Source organism: Pelobates fuscus, chromosome 7 (assembly GCF_036172605.1).
Source record: "Pelobates fuscus isolate aPelFus1 chromosome 7, aPelFus1.pri, whole genome shotgun sequence".
Taxonomy (NCBI): domain Eukaryota; kingdom Metazoa; phylum Chordata; class Amphibia; order Anura; family Pelobatidae; genus Pelobates; species Pelobates fuscus.
The window spans coordinates 46,653,617-46,674,415 of NC_086323.1; the positions used below are offsets into that span (position 1 = coordinate 46,653,617).

Consider the following 20,799-nt stretch of genomic DNA (forward strand, 5'->3'; position numbering starts at 1 on the left):
GGGGAGGGTTGAGAGGGAGGGTATGGCACACAGGGAGGGGAGGGGGGAGAGGTAGGAATGAGACACAGGGAGGGGAGGGGGGAGAGATGAAGGTTATGGGACAGAGGGAGGGGAGGAGGGAGATGGGGTGAGAGGGGGGGTTTAGAACATATGGGAAGGAAGGAGGGAGAGAGGGTATGGGATACATGGAAGGGAGGGGGAGAGAGGGGGTATAGGACACAGGGATGGGAGGAGGAGAAATGGGACACATGGAGGGGCAAAGGGGAGAGGGAATGGGACACATGGAGTGAACACATGGGAGGGGGGCCCCAGGGCAATTGTCGCACCGGGGCCCAGGGGATTCTAGTTACACCTCTGTTTTGGTAAATAAAGATTAGGGTTTAGTGAAGAAACTTAAGATGAGGTCATAACGCAATGTTTAGTTTAAATGTTGATCAATTCTGTTCTTAAGGAATACCTGCTCCCACAGTTGTACCCTTATTGCATCCCTTTGGCACTACCATGCTTGCAACATTTGGGCATTTTGAAGAAACATGTTTTTGCACATACTGCTAAGACGGCAGATGGGTGTTTTTATGCCATGTGTTTTCCATTGTCCATTGCTCAATTATGCTTCCTCCAGCGCCATCTCTAGGTTCCTGCCATGCCAGGTAGTAGATCTACAGTCTTTGGGTACAAGTATTCCAACAGAGCAATCTCTAAAATCATGTACTTTTATAGTGAACAATGGTTTCAAGTGACATGTGCCCTCTCCAGCTGTCTGCATTGCCTGTTTATTACATGCTGCTTGGTGGGCATTTGTATAGATTAAAGTTCTGTTCTGCCTCTCTCAAAAGCTGGTGGCATCAGTCACTATGCAGTTTTGGAGTTTTCACACCCTTTTCATTGCATTCAACGCTTTATTCCCTCGCAATATCTATGAATGCCTTCTAAAATGCTCCACATATCCAGTAATCCATTTGGAACAATTTATTCTTCTGTGGAATTTAAACATGGGGAAAATGCATTCGAGTAAACCTTCTTCCGAATACTTTGTTGGGAAAACAAATTAGTTTTACTGTCTTCAAGTGCCGATATTCTGTCTTAGTCAAGCTCAGCCTGTATAATACCTTTGGTCAAAATGCATGCCATGCTGGAGAATGCTCTTTCCAGATGGGGTTGGTAAAGATTACAGTGTTCATCACTGAAGACAAGTCAACACTAGGCAACTCTGCAACGGAGATTTGTCCATCATGTTGTAGACTTTTAGCTGGGGTGCCCCTTAGAAAAAGGTTTAATTCCGTGGTCCCTAAATTAGGACAATTGTGATGTATGTTTATTAGAACTGGACCGATCGGATTACTTTTAAAGTAAAGATAATGCTTAAGGAATCATAAGCATTCTCTCACCACTGTATCTCCTTATCCAATTTGTATGGAATTTCTAGAGGAAGCTTGGTGAACCTCATACAGTATATCTCCCACCTGCATGCTTGATTAATGCCATCTGTACATAGGTGTGTGTGTGTGTGTGTGTGTGTGTGTTTTAATCTATCGTTGAAATGTCAGACTGAGGCACCATAAATAAGCTTTTCTTTTATGCTTTCTTTATTCTTTGGATGCCCAACTCCCCGTCTTCGATTCACTCTTCACCACATACCCTGACAGATTATTTTAGCAATCTGTTTATTTGACTTTGGTTTAAATCTCTACAACATTCCATGCATTCCAACCATGTTCTCTAATTTCAGTACATGCAGCTGAAAAATGTCCATTTTGCTTATGGTTTATGAATGTAATAGTAAAGGTTATACATTCGTCTGATGCAATGCAAATTTCAAACCAGAAGCCTCCTAGCAGGTGCAAATTTACTACTCTTATGACGGTGAAGGAAGGAATATTTTAGAGACACACTTTAAAATTGATAGTGAATAATGAAGTCTGGCAGGTTGACCCTCACCCACCCGTTAATGTGCGACGATCACCTTCAACCAGGGATGTAGCACTTAAATACTTTGTCCATTTCCCCATAGTTATTTCAAGTCATTCCACCTAAAGCAAGAGAAGGTTAGATAGTCCTTATTAATGATTACTGTACAGTAAGGGGACACTATATAGAGATCTTACACTTACCGTAGTTTACTTATAATGCAAAATCTGTTAGATGTTAGGGAATAAAACCAGAAAGATACACAAACACATTTTCTCTTAAGCAGTCTTGGAGCGCAGTAATTAATAGCGACGTAAGTGAGATGAAAGCGGTTTCCAAATGGCCATTTGTTGCCTGCTTGAAAACAAATTGTGGGTTTCCCTAGAAGCGTGGGCAATCGCCAGTGAAAGTCCATATTGCTGTCATTCATCGATCCTAAGATCTATTAAATTCTTGTTTGGAACCACTATCTAATCTAATCTTAATTTTGCCATTTTTATGTGTACTTATTTGTCCATAAAATGTACAATATATATTTCACTAAACATTTAACCCCTTAAGGACCAAACTTCTGGAATAAAAGGGAATCATGACATGTCACACATGTCATGTGTCCTTAAGGGGTTAAACATTAGATTACTTTTTATTTTTTCCCATCTCTGTTCTATATATTGCTGTATGCACAGGATAAGACTATAATGTACAGCACATGTTTCCTCACTGCATGCATGAAAAGTGTTCTACTGTAAATAGGGGACATCCAGTCCCCTTAATCCCCCTGTAACCGTGTGATTCTGTGCATATACTGCCTAAAGGCAAAGGATTATACTGTATGTGGCTACACACATTTCCTGTATGCACAGGATTATACTGTATGTGGCTGCACAAAGTTCCTGAATACATTCTTATTCTTTTTGTTTAATATGCCCACTGGTCATAATGGTAATAATTTGCAAAACATTGACAAGTTCTGACCCTCAATAACATTGGACAGCAATTATGTTGGTTAAGAATAAACCCTTCACTATGAATATACATTTTTTATTTTTGGCAACAGAATCTTGCCTATGCTCTTTTCCTTTCTGAGGAACCCCACCAGGTTCTTTTACGTTAGTGGTCCAACTTTTGTGGTTTCACTGCATCATACGAAGTAATGCTCATCGAAGGGGCTAATAGCTGTGCCAGTGACGGTCACTGAATAACCATGGGAGTAGTAGTTAGACAATAACTGGAGAACCAAGGTTTGACACCCACATGCAGCGCAGTGTCTAGTTACAGATAAACTGTGCCCCTCCTCAGGAATTAGATGCTGGCTGAGGATAATGGGAACCGTAGTGCAGCCGGTAAAAGTTATAAAAACATTTCTGTAGAATATTGAGCCATATATTTTTTTCCATTATCATTGCTTCTAAAATGGCTTGTCTGTATTGGACGCACCCAGCCAGAGCACGGTGTACGTTGTAACCAGGCACAGGAATATATTGTTTAAGAAAAGTGTGTCCTTCAGCAGTTTTGCTGCGCGCATCACAAAAGTGACTGCTTCTGCAACTGCATTTGTTTTGGAATTATTGATCTTTACTGCCCTCTCTTGGCCAATACACATATATCTTCGCTCTGAGAATATCTGAGGTTGTCCTGAATCAGCAAATACTCTTAAGTTCTCCATCAACCTAATGGATCAATTCAGTCTACTGCGAGGCACGTCTGTTTAAGCTGCAAAATAGGCACAGCAGCACATCACTTTTCAGGGCTACGTCCTTTTTAGTGTAGCGTTCAATGATGAGAGGCAGGGGAATGGGTGCATCTGTAATTTAAAGTGCTGTCATCTATTTTTCTGAGTGGTTGCTTCTAATTATGAAAGTGGAATTATCAGAATTTTTTTATTACTTTTTTTTTTTAATATAACACAACATAAGCTTTTTTTTTTTTTCACGCAGTGAAACTACAACAAGGTAATCTATCAACCCTTGCCGTTACAATCCAATCACAAAACAATCTCAAAAATGTCCCTATTGTCCTTGGCTGAGATCGCGATCAAAGTATGCAGGTCTTTGCAGTATTTTATTTCTCCCTTTCTTTATATATTTTTTTCCTGTCTTTTTATTTATTTGTCTGCCTTATACTTTATCTATTGTTTTCTTTTTTGGTTTGTTTTTTCTACATTTCTTTCCATCTGTCTTTCATTCTCACTTGCTTTCTTTTTCTGTATTTCTCTTTCACAAATCTGGCACAGCGTAACATTTTGTGCTAACCAGACTGACAGCAAAGGTTTACATACAATTCTATTTAATATTTAAGATTCTAAGAGCTTGTATATCAGGCTGCCTTCCTTGAGACACGAGCAGGGACAATTATAGAATTGTCTTGTAGAATTTTCAGAGGACCTTGCACACACACTTTTTCAGGGAGTACTCCCACTAGGGTGCTCCAAGACAAGAAGCGCCCATGCCCAGATATATCCAGTGGAACAAATAAGTAGGTTTGGGCACACCCAATAGTTTCTTCAGCAGGTAGACTTTATTGTGTAGTATTTAGAAAGAATTTAGACAACGTTTTGGCTCCCCTTAGCCTTTGTCAAGTTTTGCTTTGTGGGATGTATGCATGTATTGTTGAATAAACCGGGATGCAAACTTCAGCTGTTTGTAGAATTTAATGGACATCTCTCAGGCTCAGAATGTGGGTAGGTGTATATATAAGAAAAGAATTGCAGGATCATGTCACTTCATATAACGCTGGGAAGCGGCACGTGCCAATAAATTGCAATCCAGAATTGTGGCCTCTCTATGCCAATAGCAGAATAAATGTATAAGGAAATCTAATTTTAGCTGTGCATGTGCTAGCAATTTAGTCTGCACAAAGTATAGAATTATATCAATCTGTACAAAGTGACACCAGGTGATATTCTGTATGAGCTGTACGTTTAAATCTGTGCAGTATCTGGCAATATCCCTAGCACGATGTATATTTATATTGTTATAGTAACCTGAAATGACCCTTGACATACACACACTTATATTATTGTTGCCATTAATATAGCGCCAACAGATTCCGTAGTGCTTTACAATATTATAAGAGGGGGGATTTAGCTATAAATAGGATAATTACAAGAAAACTTACAGGAACGATAGGTTGAAGAGGACCCTGCTCAAACAAGCTTACAGTCTATAGGAGGTGGGGTATAAAACACATTAGGACAGGAAATAGCAATCAAATAAGGTGGGAGTGAAGCAGAGCTGGAGGAGAGAGTAGAGTGCTGCCGTTCAGGAGAGAGCAAGAGACAGGTATGTGAGGTAGAGGTTACTCTGGGAGGCCATAAGCTTTCCTAAAGAGAGAGGTTTTAAGGCACTTCTTAAACGATTGAAGACTAGTGGAGAGTCTGATGGCGGTAGGCAGGCTATTCCATAGGAAGGGAGCCGCCCGCGAGAAGTCCTGCAAGCATGAGTTGGCTGTACGGGTGCGAGTAGTGGACAGGAGAAGGTCACGGGCAGTGCGGAGAGACCGAGAAGGGTACTGAGAAGACTATTGAAAAGCAGCCTCCGAGTCTCCAAGAATACTAAAAAAAATGTTTATAAAGAATGGCCATAGTAGATTTTATTTTTGATATGTTCATATTTATCTCACAAATCCTTACGTGCTGATTGTTTTGTAGCAGGACGTTGTAACTGCCATCTTCGTAGATGTTATAAGTCGATGTAGCTCACACGTTGCTATTGTGTCAATATTCTCCAATGTGATGAGGAACAGCTCCAAACGTTATTGTTTCATACAATTCTGTTGCTTTTGCCAGGTTTCTCTTTCCCTATATACACACATTAAAAATCAAGAAACTATAAGAGAAAGTAGCAATTTCAACCTTTAGGTTGCCTTACCTTTAGTCACACGACTATTAGTTATTTTTATTTATATATGGCGCAAACAAATTACGCAGCACTATACAAGAATTGGGACAATTAACAGCAAGTCGTTGAAATACAAAATATTAACCAAAAGGCCCTTATATATTATTACAGGAAAATAACATTTTACTTCATAATGGAATTATTACTGGACTGAATTTGGATTTTTAAAATGAAACTGATCTGGTTCCTAGAGCTTGACATGAAACCAGATATTACTGAGAGTCACATTTTTTTCTCGAACAGTTCGTTATAGTTAGACAAGGAACAGCATGATTGTAAAATAATTTTTGGGGAATGTACGTTGAGCCATAGAAGTAATTATTTTTATGTATTTTTTTTATCACCATAACAATGTTAAAATAAATGTTTTTGGTTTAAATAGTAATTTTGCACAATGTTAATGTAATCTGCAAATATTAATGTTGGAACGATGTCCTTTAATCCTAAATTATCTTTAATTACAATGATTTTTTTTCTGCTTCACTTATAAATTTCATCTACTTTTTTTTTCCCCCAAAATCATTCTTCAAATCATTCTAAATCATTCTTCAAATCATTCTAAATCACCACTCAATCCTCGGCAATGAGATACAGTATCTGTTTGATTTAGAGAAGTTTTAAGTTGACCTGACTTGCTCTTTGTGGTTTTGGCTTCACCTTCAGGATCCGTTAGATCCAGAACGAACCGTCATTGTAATACAGTCACTGGTATCAGGTGGTGTGGCAGAGGAAAGTGGTCTGATTCTGCCCGGTGATCGTTTGGTCTTTGTAAATGACAATTATATGGATAATGCCTCATTGGATGATGCTGTTGATATATTAACATCTGTGCCACCGGGAAAGGCTCGCCTGGGCATTTGCAAGCCAACAGTGGTAAGACCTGCTCTTGGAGCAGACTCTGGATTTAAAATCATATCTAGTTTATACAGTCTACTGAGCTTTGCATTTAATTAAATCTACGCATGCTATCTGGTGTTGACTTTAATGGCACAGAAATATTTGCTATTGACATACAACAATAAGCTTACAAGCTAGTGGGATGATTAAAACGAATCCCTTCCATTGTACACGTCCATACTGTACACAGCTGCCACATTAACACAGGGCACGGTTTATTAAACTACAATTTAATAATTCTCATCCAGGCAGATTACAACTTCTATCATTCTCATCCATGCAACTTCCTTTATAGCTGCTGTTGGTGGGACCCTTAAATTAAACTGTGAAGTTTTTTAAAGAATTTTTACCGTGTAAATATTTCATTATTTTGCACTAGCTGTTAATTCTTTGAGAAATCCTCATTCTAGTTTATTGTTAAAACATACATTTTACATGTCCTCTTAATAGGTAATTTGAAAAATATTTTTTTTTGTTAGCAGTGGTTTTGACAATACAATGTAATAGAGTCTAGACATTTAAACAATGGACTATGTTTATTAGTCCTGTTATACATTTCTCATATTTCGTATAGTACTAACATGTTCTACAATGTTATCAAATAAGAAGTGACAAGAATTCTGATATGTAAAATGGCAACAAGCCCTGGCAAATCGCACCATGTAACTCATAAGGCCTGCCCGGTGTGTGAGAATAGATAAAGCATTATGTGGGATGCAAAGCAATGCGGTGAGCAGGGGCGGATGGGCGTTTCGCCCAAACAGGCCAGTAGTATAGAAAGGTTTGTGGGCTGCTACTTCCCAGCCCAATGCATATATTGTGTAACTATATTCTTGTATTGTTTTTTGTAGTCCACCGTTTGCAGTTTGGTGTAAAACATTTAATATAAAGTTGAGAAAGGAAGTTAAGTGTAATGTGACAATGTACTGGTTTGGACTCAATCTGGGCTACGGGTTTGCAGTCAGGGCCTGATTAAGAGCCCAGTGGGCCTGGTGATTACAAAATCATATTGACCAAAAGCACTAAAACAGTCCTACCTCCTAAGCGTCATGTATCTGATGGAGATTTCTCTAAGCTTTGAGAAAACACATACCCTATGCTAATATCACGCTTTCAAGTAAACCCATACCACCTAACAGCAGTGTCCAGTAAATCAGGAAGTATTTGGATGGGGTAAAAGGGTGGGCCACTGACACAAATCACATAACCAGAACTAGGACGAACATACACAATAAAGGGGACATAGTCCCTTAGTTTCTGTGTCCCCATGTATCCCAGTGTCCCCATGTCACTAGGACACTAGGGGACATTGGGAGACCTAAGGACACTGAGATACTAGGGAACACTTGGAGACCTGGGGACACAGACTCTTGGGGACACTGGGAGAGATGGGGCACTAAGACACTCTGATACATAGGGTACACTGGAGACTTGATAAAGACTTGCAGTGTCCAATAAACCTGCTTAAATCTATCACAGTGAGTGCCTGAGATTTTTTCTTTTATACTAGGGGACATGGGGACACTGGGAGACATTGGGCCACTGAGACACTTGGAGACTAGGGGACACTGGCACACTATTTACATTGAGAGACACCAGGGACACTGGTAGACATGGGGATACTGAGATACTAGGGACACTGGCTGGAAGATATGGGGACACTGGGAGTGCCCCATGTCTCCCAGGTCTCAAAGTCGCCCAGTGTCCCCCAGTGTTTGTATCCCCCTGTCTCTGGGAGACTAGGGACACTGAGAGACACCTGGGAGACAAGGGGCCACTGAGAGACAAGGGGCCACTGAGAGACAAGGGGCCACTGGGAGACATGGGGCCACTGTGTCCCTAGTGTCTCAGGGTCCCCATGTTCCCCAGTGTCCCTATGTCTCCCAGTGTCCCAATGTCTCACCGTCCCCGTGTCTCGCATGCTCGGAGCTGCTGTATGGCCTATCTGTGCAGAGCTGCTCCCCCACGGATCAGTGAGTAGAGAGAGGCAGGGACGGAGATGCTGTAACTTCTTATCCCTGCCTCTCTCCACACAAACAGCGACCCCTACTGGCCGGCGCTGGTATTGCAGAATAATCTCTGTTTATACTCTGTTTATTATTGCAATACCGACACCAGCTAGGCAGCCTCAAATACCTGAGAAATACTTCTGAGAAATACCTGGCAACCATAAGAAATACAGGAGAAATACCTGGCAACCCTAAGAGTAGTGAGTTAAATCAATGGGCTTATTCTCCTATTGCTCCAAAAATTATTGAGATCTCTCTTTCAGCTGTCACTGCCTTTTTTAATTTCACATTTGTTAGTTACCGTGTTAATTGTTTGATTTAATGAATTGATATGCTTAAAAATTAGCTGTAAAACATGTATTTGATAGCTTGACAAAGACCGTAAGGTCGAAACGTTGCTTTGGGCTTCAATAAATTTGCCATGCTGAACCCTGGAGTGCCTGAACCATTTTTGCATGTTGTATAGTGGTGTTTTAAACATATTCATTTAATAAATTAGAGTATCGGAAGTGAGTTGCTATGTTGTGCGTGTACATATAATAAGCGAGTAAGTCACCTGTGGCAACACGGTTGATGCAATATAGTTACACAAATCTTACTAGAGGCAATTTGTCACATTTTAGAGACCCAACACGCAGAGTGTGAACCAAGAAATGTAATAAGTAGAATATATACCGGGCCTTAGAGTGGCCAGACCCTATGTAAAACTATACACACACAACGAGGGAACCGGCTGATTATCTAAATGGAAATGTACAAAAGAAATATAGTGTAATACAGTTATACAATTGTTACACTGCGCAATATAAAATGCACTCACAGGATCTTGTATGGTTCAGGCATTTATGGTGCCTCCCCTGATGATATGGGGGGCTTGGGAGATTCCCCTTGATACTTCCACTCAAGTTGAGGCTGCTTTTTTGACTGCACTGTATTGATTGTTTTTAACATTGTGGTCCCTGAGGAAGTCCCATATTCTGTAGAAGGGACGAAACGCGTAGGACCATTGTTTGTATTTATTTTATATATTTTTATATAATATTAAAGCCGCTGTTTTTTCAACCTTCACCCGGAGTCCTGTACTTGAGTGGAAGTATCCAGGGGAATCTCCCAAGCCCCCCATATCATCAGGGGAGGCACCATAAATGCCTGAACCATACAAGATCCTGTGAGTGCATTTTATATTGCGCAGTGTAAAAATTGTATAACTGTATTACACTATATTTCTTTTGTACATTTCCATTTAGCTAATCAGCCGGTTCCCTCTTTGTGTGTGTATATTGTTGTGGTCAAGTAGATTGCCAGCTGGGTGCGATCTCAGGGAGGCTGTATTCACTTACTATTGATAAGTATCCTTATATATAAGTGTGTGTGTATAAGGTATGTTTCTTTGGTCTATGTAAAACTAGACAGAGTATGGTCAAAGACAAGCCAGGAAGTGGAGATTGAATTCTTGCTTAGTATGGGAAGGCCAAGCAGGTGTTATGAATGGTTTGTACACTGATGACGAGAGGAAATTGGGTTGATTGAAATTAGTGCAATTTGTGATGAGAACAGCTCGCGTCAGGAACAGAAATGGTCTATAAAGGATGAAAGGAAACTGCCTGAGTTTTTTGTGCACTGGTCTGTTTCTCATTTCTATAGTTTGTAAAAGAGGCAGTGTTTATGTATGGCCATGTCTTGTCTTGTGGCACAGTTCTATGGTTGATATCTTGGCCTGGTCATTAGTGTAGCTTGAGGGCTAAGTTGGAGGCATCATGGGGAAAAATACCGGCCTATGGTGTCAATGTCTATACTGTTTCTGTATGTGTGTGTTCAGGAAATATGTTTCTAATGTCTTGACGTTTTGCATGTAGTCTAGCATTTTTTAATTATATTCCGGAGTTTTGTGAAATAAATCAAATCCTTTTATATCTGGCAATCAAAGATTTTTTTGTAAGAGTAGAATTTACCAACCTGAGTGTACACGTAGCTACATATTGCTAAACTTACATTATTGTGCAAATATTTCAGAGAATGCTAGAAAGGGGAGAATATAGCCAATTAGTGAGAAGTAATTAATTGGTTAGAAAAAAAACTCTACATAAAAGGACAGTAAAGAAACATTAAATGGATAATCCATGCAGCTAAAGTGCCAAACGGAATGTACCAAAAACCGTCTTATATTTTTTTGTTATATGCAAGATGGAACATTTTTACAGAAGCTTAAATATATGACTTGCACCACAGCGACACCCAGAGGAAGAGAGAGAAAAAAAATTGTGCAAACACTTAAATAGCTCAGGGGTGTCCAGGATATATACAAGTCTAGGGCCTGTTATCATTCAAGGCTGTGAAGCAGGAAGAACTTCTGCCACTTTCCGTTTACTTGCAGCTGTAAATAAAGTGTCTCTCGGTTAAGTGAGTTCATACTTCAGATTATTTGTCTATGCAGCAACACAAGTATCTTGCCTTGTTAACTGGCATGTGCATCTTCAGTGAAGTGTGTGTTTTGTGTATGCATGCAGAATACTTACATTTGGAGAATATCAATTGGTGACAAACAATTAGATTTTTTTTTGTTTTTTTTGTTTTTTTGAATGGCTAACTAGAAAACATAAATGTTTACTCTCCGTTACTGTGGCCAACAAAGATGATTTTTTTTTTGTTTATTCCCCTCCCCCCTGCAAAAATACACTTAAAGGACCACTCTAGGCACCAAGACCACTTCAGCTTAATGAAGTGGTCTGGGTGCCAGGTCCAGCTAGGGTTAACCCATTTTTTTTATATAAACATAGCAGTTTCAGAGAAACTGCTATGTTTATTAATGGGTTAATCCAGCCCTCAAATCCTCTAGTGGCTGTCTCACTGACAGCCGCTAGAGGCGCTTGCGTGATTCTCACTGTGAAAATCACAGTGAGAGCACGCAAGCGTCCATAGGAAAGCATAGATAATGCTTTCCTATGAGACCGGCTGAATGCGCACGCAGCTCTGGCCGCGCGTGTGCATTCAGCAGAATGGGAGGAGAGGAGGAGGAGGAGGAGGAGGAGGAGGAGGAGGAGAAGAGCTCCCCGCCCAGCGCTGGAGAAAGGTAAGTTTTAACCCCTTTCCTCTCTTCAGAGCCCGGCGGGAGGGGGTCCCTGAGGGTGGGGGCACCCTCAGGGCACTATAGTGCCAGGAAAACGAGTGTTTTCCTGGCACTATAGTGGTCCTTTAAGGAGCAACCCTTTGCCCAAATGCAAAAACAAAAATAAAAAATATTACGGTATATCTTCTCATGCCTGCTCCCTTTGCAAGCCATCTACTTCTAACTCCGCCCAGACTTTAGGCAGGGTAAGGAGGGGTAGCAAGGTTTATTTATAAAAATGTCAATTTCTATTGAAATCTGTGCTTTTTGTAAAATGAAAAGGACACACTCTAAACACTTAAAGCACTTTAGGAAGCTATTGTGCCCCTTTTAAATGTATCTGCTGGGGCCTTGGCTAGGAGTCATGTACACACAAAAATATAGCATCTTGGATTTACTGGGAATTCTCATGTTCTTCACACAGGACCCTTAAAATGCCAGTGGCATAACCAATGCTCTGTTATTTCATTTAAGAGGAATTAAAAAATAATTGAATATGTATTTAGGACAAAATGTGTAAACATGTTTTAAATGTGGTGCAATTGGCAGAAACATTCTATTGGTTACCATTGTGATTGCTGTACTTTTATATCCTTTTTATTTATTTTTATTTTTTATTATAACTTGCTCTTTTTAGTCCATAAAATAATCTTGTGGTGTTAGAGGGATAGCTCTGCAACAAGGAATATGTTGAAATGTTTGGAATATTGTAAGATGATTTTTTTTTATTTCTTTTTTCTTCAGACTGACTTTTCAGAGGATACGGGAAATTTTATTGAAACCGAAGAAGAATCTGACGAAATCTCAGATGTTGTCACTGCAGATTTAAGAGCAGAACGTTACATTTACCATGTAAGAATGATGAATTTATACTATAAACCGTTCATTCATAGATTAATTGCCTTGTTATGGAACCAGCTAATCGTATTCTGAATAACAAACGTGGTCTGGCCAAATTATCAGTACTAAACTAGGAAAAAAAAACGATGAAAATTACAAGTTTATATTTAGTAGGTGAATAATGTTCACTTTTAAACTGTTAAATCGGAATTAAAATAGGAAATTCAGGATATGAATCGTGTAGTAGACCAAAGCCTTTTCAGATTCTGTGAAATCGCCAGCAAATATCCTATTTAGTGCTTAGGACGCAGAGCCCTATATCGTAAATAAAAAAGATGGCTATAACTGTTATTACCAAGCTTATGCTTGGATTTAAGGCTGCTTTCACAGAAAATAGTGGAGTCTTTCAGAGGAGCAGAAAACTTGCAGAGTGTGTCCAGCAACCACCCACTGTACAAGTGCTTGTACATAGCTATTTAAAGTGACAAGGTGGATTTATAGCCGAGATTTGCCAAGCTGCAGCAGTTTTAAGCAACTGTTTGCAGTGAGACAGGAAACACATACCTCCTTGTATTGTCTCTTGAATTCTTATTGCATTTGGAACTGCTTAGAGTGATATTAATGTGTTAATCCATTGGGGCATGGGAGAACCCAGGAGCCAGGTGTTTTGCAAAATTCAGGAAATGTTATTGAATAGTAGTGTTAATAGACATTAGGCAACTTAAAAATGGGGAAATAGAGGCATGTCCTCATACAGAAATTCCCACTACCACTCTATACTAGGATCTGCAGCATGTTTGGAGTACTGTTTTGTGTGTCTTTCAATTTTCATCAGGATTGAGGCCTACAAAACAGGAAGTACTTTAATTACTACCTAAGCACCTGTGCACCTGTAAACTACCTATGCACCTGTCAAGCCCACCGTAACATCATGTCGCATTCAAAACTGTCTTTTTATTTGTCATAACAAAAGTAAAGCTTTTATAACAAGGCCCCCTCCCCTCCCAAAATGAATCTGCCTTCGACCATATTATCGAATTACAGGCTTTTCGATCTGTAATAGAGTTGCATGGCACCAATCAATGATTTTTTTTTTCAGCCGGAATATGAAGAGGAGGCTTACATTGAGGAAACACAAGAGGAGCTGGTTGATGAACCGTCATTGGTCATGGGGAGAGTGTTTAATACACAGATCACCGAAAGCCAGCTTCTACAAGACTCCTGGGAAATGCAGGAACTTGGGAGATTTGGGGAAGAGCGAGAGATGCTGGTAGATGAGGAATATACTGAGCCAGAATTTGCCCATCTTGACAGCAATAATTATGTTCTGCATTCACCGTCCATGGGACAGGAGCCGCGATATAATCAGCCATGGGTGCACGAAACTGTATGTATTGCGCTACAATAAATTAGAAACATTTTATTTAACAAATGACAGTTATAACCGCTTGCTAGAACCTTTAGCCATTTTAGCAGTCCTAAAAATGTTCCATATATTATTTTATCAAATATAATACCTTAACACACATGGAATTTTTCACTAATTATCAAATGGTCAAGCAGAGATGGAGATTTTTTCCAAATCCTCACCTTTTGCCTCTGTATTGCAATTCAGGTTTGTTTGCCACAAGTTGGTGTTTACTGAATCAACATCACAGACTTTAATAAAATATTGAAATTCTCATGGAAAAAAATGTCAAGCGCACATTTTATTAATACATGTTAACTATTCTCTTGGGATATAGAAATGCAACTTTAAACATAATGTGTAGTGGATATATTAGAACAGAACCAAAAACAATGTCAATGTCATCTCCTTATATTGATGTACAGAGAGCTTACGTATTCTGTGTATTTCTGCCTAAAGTCCACAGAACACTTTGATGCAGGATTACCTTTCTTTGAGAACACCACACAAGGTAATGCGCTTGTGGACGACGATGATGTAAATGTTGACATGGAAACAGAAGCAGATCAAGGTGCGTTGTGTAATCGCAATCTACAATAGACAATGAACTTTAACTTCCATTGCTTTGAGTCAGACATTAAAAAAATGATTTTTAGTTAATGCAAGGGAGAGAACTGTATTTAATTCTCACTTTCCAGAGTATGGCTTCATATTAGTTAAGTGTCTGTATGTCCGTTGATGGGTAGAAATAAAGATACTCCATCCAGTTTGTTTGGGCTTAAAGGGACACTATAGTCATCAGAACCACTACAGCTTAATGTAGTGGTTCTGGTATCTATTGCATTTACCTGCAGCCTTACCCTTGCAGATACTGCATTTTCAGGGAATGGGCAGTTTACACTAATATATAGGGCCACTGTAGACTTCCTGGATAAGGTCCTGCATAGACTGCAGGATCTACTTTCAGCATCTCCACACTCGTCATGAAGACACTGAACGCTCCAAATAGAGATGCGTTGATTCAATGCACCTCTACGCGGAGATGCTGATTGCGCAGCATTTTAGCGCATACACACTATCCTCCCAATGCATCGCTAAGGGGAAGCATTGGTTTGACTGTGATCAGCAAGACTGATCATCTAAATGATGAAGGCTGGACAGCCACGGAGAGAACAGCATGGCGATGGAGAAAAGATTAGGAAAAATATACCCTTTTCATGTACTCAAAGGGTGATGGTACATCTAACAAAGCTTCAGAACACTACAGCTTTAGGAATATATGGTTGTATTCACAATGCTATAGTGTTCATTTAATAAAGTTATACGTTTTAACAAAAAAAAAGTACTGGCATGGAAAAAAAACAACTCATCCTACAATTATTCAGTTACTGCAACTGATTAGAACCCTGCATAGTGACCATGATCAATAGTTAGAGAAGTGATAAAGCGGGCTGATTAACCATATTCCCATCGTTCGGATCAGGGAAACAAGAACAATAAAAACCATATCAACTTTATGTACCTTAGAAAAAGTATATTGTGAAAAAATAAAAATCTGTTTTTAATTTGACTTTCATTTCACCCGCATACCAGGAAATATTTCTTACTCTTTGGCTATTTTCAGAACCGTGGGGAAATCTGCTGTGTTTATTCAGTGGCCATCTATCAAGTCATTACAGCATGGATCTTAAACACCCTATTCTGCTATTGAACATTGTACTTATTTATTTCTATAACAGTGAGATAAAGCCTCAGTGGAGAAATGAACTATTTTTGAACTCCCTACAGCTGATGGCTTACTTTTTAAACTACAAAATAAGTACATGTAGAAATAGGGTGTTTATGCAGCCAATCCATCCTAAATGATTCCATTCATGGAATATAGAATACATTTGTTTCATAAAAGTCAAAGGAACACTCCAAGCACCTTAACCATTAAAGTGTGCAATAGTGATTATGGCACCAGGATACCACCCGAATGAAAGTAGTCAAACTGTTTGCTAATAGTTACCTGGGGTATGCTGGGCAGCGGTCCTTGCCTCTCTCCTTCACTATGGAGACTTGGAAGCTGCTGCTAGGTTCTTCCTTCGACTCTCCTGAGCTAAGCTCTGCAGTGCAGGGCCAACTTGTTGCCTGGGAGTGTCAACTGATCACTCCTGCCTATGAGCTAAGCCCTGCAATGCTGGCTGTGAAAGGCAGGGAGCAGCACCTGGGGACCTCAGGCTAGAAGACCTACTGTTAGCAAAATGTTTGACTACTTACATTGGTGGTAACCAAACCACTGCTGACACCATAACCACTACAGCACACTGTAGTGGTTATGGTGATTGGGGTGTTCTTTATGGAAGCACATTGCAATAACTGACATTATTTCACTGCATTTCAGGCCAGATTTTCAATCTCAAAGAACCTGGGGTTATTTTTGATCCAGATGCCATAGCACTACAAGCTGATTTTGGAAAGGAGAAAGGTTTCTCTGGACCTCTCCATCAACCGATGCCAAGAACACAGTTGCCACTATCGTCCAAGTAAGTTATTTCATCCCACTGACATAAAACAGACTTTACGTTGACCTCTGGTGAAGATTAATAGCTACTAGTTATAGCAAAGTGGTTGCATTTATGTTTTTCTTATAGTATAGAACATATAGAAGTTCAAGTCTCAATTACAGACTTGTGGCTAGAATGGTGTCTTTACCATGGTTTATTGTTGTGAATCTACTCTTCATTATGTCCATAAGTCAGACATTGATGTGATTGCTTATCCATCCTTGAACCAAGATCCTCTTATAAATCTTTGTTTCCTTTGGATTAAAACGAAAACATTTTGTTGACCCTCTTTAATGTCAATTGGGACCAACAATGTCTGACCTACCAAACCATCCCGTGCTCTCTGAAGATTTAAAGGGACACTCCAGTGCCAGGAAAACAAACCGACACAGACGCAGGAATTGCCCTCTAGACAGCCATTAGAGAAGGAGTTAACCCTGCAGTTTATAAAAACTGCAATATTTACAGTTGCAGGGTTAAGGGTAGTGGGAATTGGCACCCAGACCACTCCAATGAGCAGAAGTGGTCTGGGTGCCGGGAGTGTCCCTTTAACATAGCCCTGTCCCTAACAGTACAGATACAGGCATCGAAACAAACTTTAATCTCTGGCTGCTGTTTCCATACTCGTCAACTAACCCTAATCTTACTGTCTCTTTTTATGCACTATATCTCCCTCCAGATAAAATGCCTTTCCAACCAGAAAGAATGACACAAAGGAACTATACACCCCCTCTGTTTATACTTACTACGAATAAACAACACAGCCAAAGGGCCTGCTACAGTAATATTTATATAATCTAATTACATGTTTTTTGTTACTAGCACTCACCCCTATTACAGAGGCAGTCTAGTTAATTAAGGTGGCCTCTGTCCATACATGACAGCAAGGATGAGTTGAGAAGTATAGTTACTGTTGTCCTATATTAAAGATGAACCTGCACTCCTATTCTCTATAAAAAAAACAAAACTATTTTGTTACATGATGAAAAACCTAATTCAAATAAATCAATAAACACCCACAAATAAGTAATACAATAATCAGCAGTCAGTATTACATTTTTAATACATATTATAAGTATAACTCTTATGTATATTTCATATGTATATAGTACAAAAATAAAAAGTAAATAATGAATCAAAACTAGCGGAAAAAAAAGAAGACAACAAATATAGCTTGCTGTACAAAATATATTTACCTAATCAGTGGAGAGAATGGACACCCAACGTTTTCGGCACGGAGTCCTTTATCAAGGGTGAATTCTAGTCGCCAACCAGTAGGTGTATGTAAGAATCGAGAAATTTAAAAGGCTGTAGCATCTCCTCTAGAAACCACTCACACCCTACACAGAAATAAGAAGCACCTGAAAAGTCTAGGTAACCAAAGTAAACAAGTTACAAAGGAGAAATGTAGATCGTGGACTGTTGCTTGTGTAGTTACTGTATTGTGTGACTCAACGTGGTTATGAGATGGAGACGGGTGTGTTAAAGGTTCTAGTGAGAGCCCTGGTTTTAGTCAAAAATACTGTAAAAAGGTTTGACAACAAAATGGGATTAGCTTGTATAGATGTCCATGGGTATGTTGCCAACTATACCCCTAGAATATGATAAATGCTCAGTTGACTGTTCTTCCTCTATATCGAAGCTACTGGCGAACTGCCATTCCAAGTGTATTTCACACTCAAGACATGTGCTATTTATGATTAGAAGGTTGAGTTGAAAATTAGCAAGTTTCTGAACTCCATTTTAAATAATAAGCATTAAATAATGAGCATTGATTTTTAAAATGAGCCATAAAAAATTCCGTTGTGCCTTGAGACGTTTAACTTCCCTCCTCCCAAAAAAAATATTTTACTCCTAACTCTTAAAGCCCTGCCCTGCTATGGCCTTTGAAAATAACATGGTTTCAAAAGTTAAACATTTTTAATAGGACATTATTTTATTACCCTTTTTTGGACTGAAAATGTACTTGGCACTTGTTCAATTTACAAATTGAGGTGAAGGATTAAACCATTTTAGTATTCGCAACAGAGGCTGCAGACTGTTGCAGAAGAGATAATCAGTCGGGAGTCTCAGAAATGTGTAAAATACATTTTAAATGGAACCTGTTGATGTCTATTGTTGAAAAGTAAAACAAGTAGTGTTTTAAGTGAACAGGTCATTAATAGAGAGAAAACTGACAAAATCATTCTTTACATTAATAAAGTTGCCTTGTCAAACTAAAAAAAAAAAAAAAAAAAAGGACGATTGGATGTAGCTTGCCATCAGTGATAGACACACTTCAAAGGATAGATGTTATTTGCTACCAAATTGCTCTCAAAAACAAACTAAACATTTAACTTGTGCTTTTGACTCTGAGTTTTTTATGAAACCTGTACGTTTGGACTTCACAATAATGGAATTAATGGCAGATTTACCATAAGGAAACTGCCTTTTTTTTTTTTAAAGCCAGTGTATAAAGAAACATGGTCTGGTTTAAAGAGTTACATACCTTGGTCCACAAGCAATGGAAAATGTAACCTGATTTAAGACGACATAGTTAAACTTGCACGTGGGTAGGTTTATCATTTCCCAATGATGTCTTCAATCCACAAAGCAGGTTAAACATACCAGTAATTTGGGAAGCCACATCATAGGAAAGTTGGGTTCCATTGTTGACTTGTTTTTTTTGTATGACGGCAAAGGAATGTGATGCCATTTTACAGGACCATGTGGGCCCTTGCAGCAAGCAGTTTCCACGTGATATTTCCATAATACAGGAAGATAATGCTTCTGTACACACTTGTTACAAACCAAGATTGAATAGATTCAGGACCACCAGCGCAGTAATTTGCCCTCTCTGACCTTTCCAATCATTAGATTTAAACATCATTGAATCTCTTTGAAAATGTTTGGAGTAGATTTCCACTTTCCTCACCATTCAAATTATTTAGAACTTTTTGTCTATCTAAATAATGTGATACCCGCTAATCACACTTCAAGACATAAAAGTTAGCTGGGCACTGTCCCAAATCCCTATTGACATTTAAATAATAATGCACAGGTAACTTCATGGGAATGTTTTGGTTTATGATAAGTTGCCTGAGAGTAGTTTGAGCGCAGGGCATAATTGTTTGTGTTTGCATTTGCTTTTTTAGTATACTTCAAGACGTATTTGGCCATATTCCTAGAATGAGTAAGGTTGTTCTAATAGCAAACGTTGGCCTCCATATGAGGTGCCCTGCATTGATATGTTTTGTCTGGTGTTTACATTATTTTGACCATCCTATGTTACATTTAACATACATACTTTCTTCCACCTCTCACACACCACACCGTATGATTACATAAAATTACAATTCAGATTCATCTCCTGAACTGGACACACAGGTGTAATATCCTGTTATTACACAGTCACTGCTTTCACATTGTTTATATTTTTTTTCCCCGTAATTGTTGGATAGATGTTTAAGAAATCTTAACGCAACATTGACTACATGCTATGCTCTAGCGATTCAATGTATTTTCTTACTTAAGGTGATAGGTATAGAAACTGTTTCTACATTTGGTATAAAATACATTTTGTTAGGATTGGGCATAAAAGGTTATTTTGTTTTTGTTGCATCATTTTAGAAACCTATAATTCTGAGACGATCTAATGAGCTCAGTACTTCTGACTTTATAATGGAATGATAAATTGGGCGTCTTTAGAGTATCGTAAAGAACCATTAACATTTCTTTCCAATCAAGTTTTATGGTCTCATCTCTTCTGGGTAGAATTTTATTTATTTTAATATGTTTTAATCAGTACGGTAGCTGAAGGTTTCGCTAAGTGACGCAAGTAAATTTTGTGCTTACAAACCTCTCCTATTTTACGAAACCTTGTGAGCGATAAAGTGCTTTGCACTTCGCAGAATTGAGGTTTAATGATCCGTGTTTGATATTGCCGCATTGCAACCTATAAAATTAATGCATTGTGGTGTCTGAAATCTGACTGACAGCTTGTGTGGAAGCTAAAAGTATTTGTATCCCAGTGACTATTGTACTGATATTTGTCATGCTTAGAATAAAACGGATCGGACACGTGATTTTTTTATTTTTTTTTTAAAACCTAGATGCCTCCTATGTCCTCAAATGGAAATGCCACAGCATTATATGTGCAAAAAAAAAAAAAGGAATTAACATTGTTGTGAGACCACAATACTAT

At 38.9% G+C, this 20,799-nt stretch overlaps 1 protein-coding gene across 1 annotated transcript in view; it reads left to right on the plus strand.

Annotated features, from left to right (window-relative positions):
• PATJ (PATJ crumbs cell polarity complex component) overlaps positions 1 to 20,799 on the plus strand; it is a 231,961-nt gene that overhangs the window by 80,752 nt on the left and 130,410 nt on the right. The window contains exons 19-23 of the mRNA XM_063428064.1: positions 6,471 to 6,680; positions 12,564 to 12,671; positions 13,759 to 14,046; positions 14,527 to 14,638; positions 16,454 to 16,595. Of these exons, the coding sequence (XP_063284134.1) occupies positions 6,471 to 6,680; positions 12,564 to 12,671; positions 13,759 to 14,046; positions 14,527 to 14,638; positions 16,454 to 16,595 (860 nt within the window). The remainder of the gene's footprint in view (positions 1 to 6,470; positions 6,681 to 12,563; positions 12,672 to 13,758; positions 14,047 to 14,526; positions 14,639 to 16,453; positions 16,596 to 20,799) is intronic.